Genomic DNA, 10,370 nt, shown 5'->3' with positions numbered 1-10,370 from the left:
AAGTAATAATTAGACTAGTTATCCTACACTTGCATCTTGGGTTTTTATTATGGATGAAGACATTAAAGACAGTCATAAGATCTACAAGTGATCCAAAGTTGGGAAATATAGTGAACATATTAGATTTTAGCAGAATATAAAAAAGTGTACTAAATCAAATGACAAGGTATAGATGTAGACTAATACAAAACTGTAGTATGATTCAAAGAAGCAGTTGTGCAATATTAGATGAGGAAATAGTGAGAGGTAAGGTCTTTTAGTACTCTGCCATCTCATCATGGGTCAAAAGTATGATATAAGGGGCTGAAGGAATGGCTCCTGCTCTTACTGCTCTTGCAGAGGACCTGGGCTTGGTTCCTAGCACCCATACTGAGCAGATAAAAACAACTATAACTCCAATTCCAAGGCATCCAAAATTCTCTTTTTACCTTTGTGGGTACTTACACAACATGGCATAGATAAACTCATGCAGACATACATACGTGCAAATAAAAGAAATGCATAAATAAATCTTTAAAAGTATGACTTCATTGTAAAAACAAAAACATCCATTCAACCTTACGTGTGATTTCTTAATGTGTGGCTTTTGTTTATTAACATACATATTCTCAAACTGCCTTGGTGGTCACTATAAGAACTATCATTGAGTATGGGTGTATTTGCTAAGAGTTTTAAAATCTATTATTTTATTAATAGAAATTTACTTTGAAGTAAATATTGTATGTTTAGAAACAACCAGGAAAAGGAAACAAATTGAAGTATGTGGCTTATAGGCAATGGGGAGTTAGTACTATGTGTTGTTGGGTTGAATTTTGCTGTAGCATTAGACTTTCTTAAAGTAGTAGATCAAGCGCTCAGCGTTATTCTTGGTCTAACTCCCATTTCCATTGTATCTAAGCAGGAGAGGCAGGGCGGAGCAGAAATACTGAAATGAAGCACTGAAAATAAAGATTTAACTCTTTTCAGAATCAATTCATTCCCTGAAGTGAAAAGCCTGGCTACTTAGAAAGGGAAGTTATACTTCAGAGTTTGTACTGAGAGTTGTTGAGCTTCACAGTTTAGTTAAAAATATATTGATTTTGAGTAAATGGGTGATTTTATTGCCAAAGCAAATTTCATTCCTCAAGATGATTAGATTTTATTAAACTATTTCCTAACTGTCACTAAACACATGTTCTGTGACTAAACAGCATAGCCCTCAACCAAGTGGCATTCATTTCTTGGCTAAATAGAATGATATTTGATCAGCTCCAATTTTGAAAATGTGTAAGTTGGAAGAATGCACACCTGAGGCCTGAAAGTTTATGCTCAGAGCTTGATTTTATCACTTTATAACTCAATAGTCACAGCATACTCTGTATCCTTCCCGCTGCCAGTTTTCTCCTCCATTGATATGAACAATAAAACCATCCTTTTAAATATGGTTAGGTTGTGGAGATGAAATGGCAGTGTGTATAACACTGAGACTATATACATACACATACATGTATCTCTCTCTCTCCCCTCCCATACACACATAGAGAGAAAGGGGGAGAGAGAGAGAGACAGAGACAGAGACAGAGAGACAGAGAGAGACAGGGAGAGAGAGACAGAGAGACAGAGGCAGAGACAGAGACAGAGAGAGACAATGGAAATGCTCAGTCATAAAGAAGAATGAAGTTATGGCATTTGCAGCAAAAGGAATGAAATACTAGATACTCATATTAATCAAATTAGGCTAGTATCAGAAAGACAAATGTATGTTTTCTATATTTTCTATAGATGCATAAGATCATGTATGTATGTATGTATATATGTATGTATGTATGTATGTATGTATATATAATAGGAATGTAGTGAAGTTGAGGAACAAAGACTAATGAGTAGGGAGAGGAGTAAAAAGAGGAGCACAGAGAGTATTGGGGAATATGTACAATATAAATATATACTTGCATAAAAGCATTTTTACATACTACAGTTATCAATTACATTGAAAATTTAGCAATATTATTAAATTTCTTAATAAATGGTAGCAGTTATTCTTAGAATTTTACTAGAGTGTATTATGTATGACTTGTCATTAAGAACTTTATTCCTCAGGGTCTGTTTTTCCAAGAAAGTACTGAAGACTAAGCAACAGAAAAAGAACCCTATATTGAATAATTTCTCTAACTATATAGCTTGGATAGGACTTGCCTTCTTGGAGACATGTTTGATGTGGAATTCCCCTCTGTATGTGGAATACCATTGGTTAAAAAAGAAGTTACTTTGGGCCTATTGTAGCGCAGAATAGGGTGAGGTGGGAATTCCAAGTAGATAGAGGAGGAGAGAGTAGGTAGAGTTAGGGAGAAGCCATGTAGTTGCATCAGGAGACAGATGCTGGACACTGGATGGAATCTTACCAGTTGGCCACAACCACATGGTGATACACAGATTAATAGAAATGGGTTAATTTAAGATATAAGAGCTAGCCAATAAGAAGCATGAGCTAATAGGCCAAACAGTATTGTAATTATAATTTCTGAGTGATTATTTAGGTCTGGGCTGCTGGGAATGAACAAGCAGCCTCCAAATACACATGTTGGTTTTGAAATGCAGGGTAGATAAAACTTTAGCAGTGTGACTATATTTTTGTAGTAATATCTTTATGGGAATACCTGGTTTATCTTTTTCACACCGTAAGGTCTGGCTGATTTCTATCTAGCATTTGCTTTAAAAGTTTCAAAAGGTGGGAACCCTATAAAATCCTTTGGTCATGTATGCTGCTGTCTTATAGTCTTAGAAACAGTATGTTCTTTTTATGGGTCGAGTCAAATATTCATGCTGCAGCTACACCCTCTCCTGTACATTTCTATTAGCACAAACTGAGCAGGATCGCTTAGATATTTTTCTCTGCCTTCATCCATCAATATATTTTGATTTACTGAAATATGAAACTGAACAGTGTGTAAGCCTAGCTAGATCACTGAAAGTACTATTAAAACCAACTAAGCCTTTGCTCTTGGAAGCTGATATGAATCTCCTTACTCAGTTATTTTCCTTCTACATGAAGATTGCCTATGTTCTTAAGGACAGCCAGGAGAAACATGGGTCACAGTTGTCTAAGCAGAGAGGAAGCTCTGGAAATAATCATGAAGGATGTCGGCAGCTGTGTGACCCACATGGTCCTTGCTGGAATCACTCTCTCCACTCACCCACTCAATTTCATTCATTGTTATTTCTCTTTTACTTTGATGATTTCCTTATACCTAAGAAAATGCATAAATCATACCTGATATATTTCAAAGCCAAAGCCTCCCACCAATCCAACCCTTGTTCAAATCAGCTTATCATCTTTTATTCAGTCAAACATATGAAAGAATTATTTGTTTTCACTTCTGTTCTTCATTGTCTACAGCATTCCAGCTCTTGCCAATTAGCATATCAGTTACCAAAGTTACTAACATTATAAAATTGAATGGTTTAAAACCCAAACCCAAACCAAAAAACCCTTCTTTTATTGCATAACAGCTACTCAACCTGAGATACTGATCTTGAAAATCTTGTTTCCTTGGGTTCTTTTTCTTTTTATACCTTTTTGATTTTCATATTGCTTGATCTTTTCTTCTTAGTTTTCTTTGTGCACATACATTCTATCTTTTTCTATTTGAACTTTGCTGTTTCATAGAGTTAATTTTAGGCCTTTTCCCCATTGTATGCTGTGTATTCTTCACAAGAGTTCTCACTGATTCCCCATTTGCTATTACTACAGATAATGGTAAATAGATAACCATGAATACAGTGCTATTTCTGCCATTGAGCTTTAGACTCAAGTTCAATTCTCTTTCAGACGTCTTTGTCTAGGTCAGTGGTTTTCAACCTTCCTAATGCTACAACCATTTAATACAGTTCCTCATGTTGTGGTGGCCTTCACACATAAACTTATTTTCACTGCTACTTCATAAGTGTAATTTTGCTACTATTGTGAATCATCTGTGTTTTCTAGTGGTTTTAGGTGACTCCTAAAGGGTGGCAACTCACAGGTTGAGAACCACTGGGCTAGATTCTATATACAGGTATCTCAGACTCAAGCACGCCCCAAACTGAACCCTTCATCCAACTCATGCTCAAATCTGCTACTCTACTTCTTGTATTCTATATCTCAGTGAGTGGTACTTTTTTATTGTACTTCTTTAAGGTGGAAATTCAATCAAGCACTTTTGTGATTTGAGTTACAAGAATTGACAAATCTATTTTCTTAATTCATGTTTTTATACTTTTCATTCATCTGCTAAGAATGCCTGCATATACAGCTTCATAACACTGGGCAGCATTATGAATAGGATCACTGCACAGAATTAGCAGGTCAGCACCTGTTGTACTTTGAATGAGAATTGCCCCATAGGCTCATATATTTGAATGGTCCATAGTTGGTGGAAGTTGTGTAGGAAGGATTAGGAGTTGTGTTCTTGTGGGAATAGATGTGGCCTTGATGGAGGAGGCATGTTACTGGGAGTGGGCTTTGAGGCTTCAAAGCCCATGCTAAGCCTTTCCTTGCTCTCTTTCCTTCCTGTCTGTAGATCAGGATGTAAACTCTCAGCTAACACTCCACACTGCCATGCTTGCCAGCCTGCTCTGCCATGCTCCCCACCATGACAATTATGGTCTAACCCTCTGAAATTGCAAGCAAGCTCCCAATAAGATTCTTTCTTCTATAAGCTGCATTGGTCATGATATCTCTTCAATAAAACAGTAACTAAGACACTATCCTGTAGGTGGAATTTTCTATCCTGCCTGGTCCCACAGCCATTCAGTCCCAAAGAAACAGACAGAGGCTTATATTAATTATAAAGTGTTTGGCCTCTTAACTCTCAGGCTTATTACTAACTAGCACTTACAGCTTAAGTTGACCCATAATTCTTATCTATGTTTAGCCATGTGATGTGGTACCTTATTCAGTGTAGCATTCTCATCTTGCTTTGTCTGTGACTGGTTGTGACTGAGTCTCTGCCTTTCCTCTTCCTAGAATTCTCTTAGTCTGGTTGCCCCGCCTATACTTTCTGCCTTGCTAATCAGCATTTTATTAAACCAATAGGAGTGACCATCTTTACAGTGTACAAAAGCATTATCCTACAGCACTACCCCCAAAGCAGTTTACTTTGTACATCTTTCTTTCTTTCTTTCTTTCTTTCTTTCTTTCTTTCTTTCTTTCTTTCTTTCTTTCTTTCTCTCTCTCTTTCTTTTTCTTTCTTTCTTTCTTTTTTCCTTCCTTCCTTCCTTTCCTTCTTTTTCTTTTTGTCTCAAGACAGAGTCTCACTATGGAGCTCTGGCTGTACTAAAACTTACTGTATAGACGAGGGTAGCCCTAAACTCAGAGAAATATCCCTGCCTCTGCCTTTCAAGTGTTTGGATTAAAGTCATATAACATTATGTCTGGCTTGTATGTCAGTTTCTTAAAAAAAGCTGTTAATCACTGATTCATTGATATATTTTGTTCCTATCATACCTATATCACCACAACAGCTTTTTAAACGGTCACTTACCTTCTAACATAGCTTTGCTCAACTCTGTTCTCTAGTCTATAATCACAAACATTGTCTCATACATGTTTTGATGGCAGTGCTGGCAATTAAATCTAGGACCTTGCTTGAGAGGTAATCATTTTCCCACTGAACAATGGTTGTAGAAATTGAATTTATTTTCTTTTCATTTTTGTTTTAGAGATGGGGTCTCACTATGTAGCTATGGCTGGCTTGAAACTCACTATATATCAGGCTTGTCTTGAACTTGTGGAGGTCTGCTTGCCTCTTCATTCCTAGTACCAAGATTAAAGGCATGTGCTCCCGCACCTGGTGCATTTCTTCTCTTAATGATACCATGTGCTCTCCACTTTTCACTGGATGAAAGGCAAGTTCCATTATGCTTATAAGTTCCTCCACCATTCCACCCCTAGTTACTTTCTGTGTTTCATCTTCACACAGTCATTTATACCATTTTCACCCCAACTGTATGTGCTGAGTGAGCACATAGACTACTTTAAGTCCCAAACAGAAAGTGGTAAGGGAGCTATTATAGTATCAATTATGGTTGAAAAGTGTCATGTGAAAAAGAATCCCTCTCATGGTGCTGAACTTTATATGTCCCCTCTACTGAGACAAAGAGCTCTCTTTTCCAAATAACTTTTCTACAGAATCACATCGGTTGTTTAGAGTTGACTGATCACAGTACTAAGTGTTCTATTTTAAGCTAAAAATACCCACAAGTGAATCATATATATGCATCTTTTCTTTCTCCCCCCTATGTAAACATATTCACACCCTTCCACATTTCCATAAATAATGCTCCCTTTCTTTGGCTACTGAAAGGTCTTGAATCATAGAAAAGTTAAACTATTCTAGAACTTGAATGTCTGATCTAATCAGATATCTAATAAAATGTTTGTTAATTTTCTCCATTTTTCAGGCTTTCCCACTCTTCATTTTATTTTTGTACTTGACTCAGATGTTTTCAATTTCTGGAGTGAAGCAGAGACAGAAAAGGAGAGAACTCAAATAGGTACATCTTTAGCATTTTACTGAACACTAATGGAGGTGGGAAGTGGTGTTAGAACTAATGATTAAGGAAGCATTGGATAATGTGTTATTTTAATTTTCCCTGTTATCCTCAGATTCAGATGCAATAAAAGTGAAGCTACTGGGATATTCTAATAATAAATGATGGCACCAGTTGCCTATGCAGTAGCAAGTCTACATTTCTTTCTAAAGGAACCCCAATTTCCATTTGAGGTTCAGGTAGCAATATGTTCAAGGAAAACAATGCATTTCCAGAGGATCTCAATCCATTTAGAAAATCCCATTTCTCCTTTGCTAACAAGTAAAGACATTCAATTATACTACTCAGTTCTGGACAATGTGACTGATGAAAGAAGTCTATTGGCATCCATGTTTATTTTGAGACATTTCACAATATGAGATCATTAAACCTTATTGTTTAAAACACTTTTAGACAAGTGTTTTGTTACTCTCAGCGGAAACCATCCTCCATGATGCACTGATCATTGTTGAAATTCTCAATATTATTCTAATTTGAAAATATTACATCATCAGAGCTACACATTTGTAAAATGTTAGAACATAAAGCTCCTTCAAGGATTGCCTGCCTACTTCCCTTATTATATCCACTAAGCTTTTGTGTCTACAGATTAAAAATAGCACCTGAACAGTGCTGGAAGCATGTTGTATCTTCTAAAATCTCTCAATATACCATTTACCGATTTGGTAAAATAGTGTTAAGTTCAGAATTTTGGGTCCAGATGAATGCTACACTTTTTTTCCTCCTTATTCTCTAGTGGGAAGGTTTCTTTTTTAAGAAATGTTTTATTTATTCTTTGAGAATTTAGTACAGTTTATTTTATCATATTCTTTCTCATTCCCCAATTCCTCCCAAATCCTTCCTACTTCCTACCTACCCATACCTGATATTCATACATACACTCTCTCTGGCACATTAAAAACCACTAAAACCCACAGGGTTTCATTTGTATTGCACAAACACTCCTGAACATGAGGTCAGTCTCGCAGAGTCTTGCTAAATATGTATAAAACAAATTTGAGAATGGTGTTGCTTTTATTTAAGATAAGCAGAACATCTCAGGAATATCTGTTTTCATGCACGTGAATAACATGGCACACTCACTATTTACTGAAGAGATTTTTAACGACCTTTACCACTTCTTTGCTAAAATTTATTTGTTGTTGGACACAAAAAAATGATAAAATTCAGCTGGCAGAATAGATCAGCGAGGAAAGACACTTGCTACCAGGCTTGGTGACCTGAGCTTGTTTCCCAGTATTCACTTGGAAGGAGAGAAGCAATTTTTGCAAGTGTCAGTTAGTCTCAACATGCATGTCCACCTCTCTACTCCCCAATATATAAACAAGTGAAATATATTAATTTCAAAAACTGTAACGTCATATATTTTAGGAAATAGCAAACAAATCCAATTTTAACTGGTTCAAAATTTAGGTGGCATTGTTATATCAATATTCTTCTTAATATTCTCCTATCCTAACTCACCATTTAGCCTAGAGCTTTCTGAGGAGGACAAAAAGTAACTTCCATAAAAAGAAGATTCTGCTATCTGACATTACAGCAGATGCGCCAGGCTTCCTTTTTATGTAATTTCTGCATGAGAAAATTGTTATCCATTTCCACGATGCCAAATGGCGATAATGCTTGAAAACCAGCAGTGCCTACCTGAGTGATGTCCATTCCTGAGTCACAGCTCAATGGCTGCGTGGAAGTCAGACCGTTTGAGCCAATTACAGTTGTGATCACAGCATTCTCATCAATTCTTCGGATCATAGTCCCGTCCACAAAGTAAATGAATCCATTCCTATCAACTGTAATGCCTGTTGGGAAAAAGTAAATTAACAATAATAATCTAGTGGACCACATTTCTGCTAAGTTCAGTATCTTGAAAGAGTCATGGAAATGGAAAGGCATTGCAAAGACACACAGATTTAGTTTTGCTTAGCAGAGACCGGACAGAAATGGGAGACAAGGGTTGGAGACATACTCATTTTTGCAGTGTTTGGGAGAGAAATGACATACAATAACATACAAAGATAAATCTGGGTTCAATTGTTTTTGTTTGATCTACCTTTATACCAGTGCTCGTCTGCTGTTTGCTTACCTCTACATGTAGTCAGAAAGCATTTTTTAGATGAAATAGGGAAAATCAGAGGAGGTAGTGTTTGTCACAGTTTTTAATGATGTTGATATTCAGGCTACTGCTTATTTTCATGGTTGCATTAGGAAATAATTGACTTGGAAAGTATTGGCATCATTTTCAAGAAATTATATTTATATGTAATATTTCTGATGAATAAGACTGAAGACTTTCCTCTGCATTATGTATTTTATGTATTAAAAAGGGGGTTAGAAAGGAAAGTTATGGCACTGTACAGAGAAGGGCGAAGCTTTTAGCAAAATAAACACATTGATTCTGATTTCTCTTCTTTTTCATTTGTCATTTTAAAATGTCATGTATGTATATAACATATTTTGATCAAATCCTTACCGTCTATGTCCTCCCATACTCTACCACCACATTCCATTCCAGCATTATGTACTCTTTAAAAAACAAACAAACAAACAAACAAACAAACAAACACCACACTGAGTTTACTCAATACTACCATTTGCAGGGGACAGCCAAATGTCAAGGAAGTGTTTGTGTAGTGCTAATTCCAGCCTAGTTTCTTGACATGTGTATTGTAATAGTAGTAGAAAGCTTGCTATATAATAATGAATGTATGCATTATAACTGATATATCACTTAAATTGAACTATTTTCCCCAAATTTCATGTTTCAGCTAAATATTTCTTATTTGCTAAAATAAGAAAAAAAATATCTGCCTTATCTATGGTCACCAACTACCCACCCCTTTTTTTTTTGCTGAGTATTGAGGTCTCAGTCTTATATCCCATTCTTTGGTAAACTGGGCTGAGCAGGCATTGCCTAGGATGTCAATAACAGATGCGAAAAATCATCAGACCCACACAAGGAACACAACATTTCCTTCCCATTTTCTTTGGTGTTTTTCAGAATGTTCTTGAAATACCCCTGTGGGATTACAGTAAGACTCCTTTCTGTGAGCTGGCCCTTTACGTGATGACATGCAGTGGTGGATGCCTGAAGTCATGGATAATATAGAACCCTATAGATACTACATTTTTCATATAAATCCTAATTAAAATATATCCCTGTGATACATATGATAAAGTTTAATTTATAAATTAGGCATAGTAAGATTTAACTACTATAACCTAGTAATAAAAAAAACCTTATAACAATATGCTATAATAAATTATATTATTATGGCTTTTCTCATAGAGTATCTTATACTCTATTCAGACTTACTTTTAGTTTTATGTATGTATGCATGCCTGTGTGTGTTTATGTGTATCCAAGTTTACATATGTGCATATGTGTGTGGAAGTCAGAGGACAATCCTGAAGGTTATTCCTCAGCCATCATCTAATTTTTTGGAAAGGGGTGCTCACTGCCTAGAACTTGCTAAATAGGCTAGGCTGACTGACAACGAGATTTAGAAATTAAGCTGTCTCAGTCTCCTCAGCACTGGGACTACAAGTGTATGTCACCCTGCATGCCTTTTTAAATATGAGTTCTGGGAATTAAATTCAGGTCTTTGTGTTTGCAAGGCAAGCACTTTATCAACTAAGTGTTCTCCCCAGCTCACCAACCTTCTTATTCTTGTGACCATATCAGATGACAAAATACCTACATATTGAGATTACATAAGGCGAATGATGTATGAATTAGGCTACTATAGACAGGTTACTTGAACCCAAGCACTGTGATACTACAACAGTTGATCTGAGAACTG

At 36.2% G+C, this 10,370-nt stretch overlaps 1 protein-coding gene across 3 annotated transcripts in view; it reads right to left on the bottom strand.

The window, feature by feature from the left end:
* Tenm1 (teneurin transmembrane protein 1) overlaps positions 1-10,370 on the bottom strand; it is a 572,293-nt gene that overhangs the window by 58,898 nt on the left and 503,025 nt on the right. For all 3 annotated transcript variants that reach the window (XM_038316304.1, XM_038316305.1, XM_038316306.1), the window contains one exon: positions 8,215-8,369. In XM_038316304.1, coding sequence (XP_038172232.1) covers positions 8,215-8,369 — 155 coding nt within the window. The remainder of the gene's footprint in view (positions 1-8,214; positions 8,370-10,370) is intronic.

The sequence above is a fragment of the Arvicola amphibius genome, chromosome X (genome assembly GCF_903992535.2).
Source record: "Arvicola amphibius chromosome X, mArvAmp1.2, whole genome shotgun sequence".
NCBI lineage: Eukaryota > Metazoa > Chordata > Mammalia > Rodentia > Cricetidae > Arvicola > Arvicola amphibius.
Note: the sequence above shows the minus strand (reverse complement) of the source record. Positions and strands in the feature narration are given on the sequence as shown.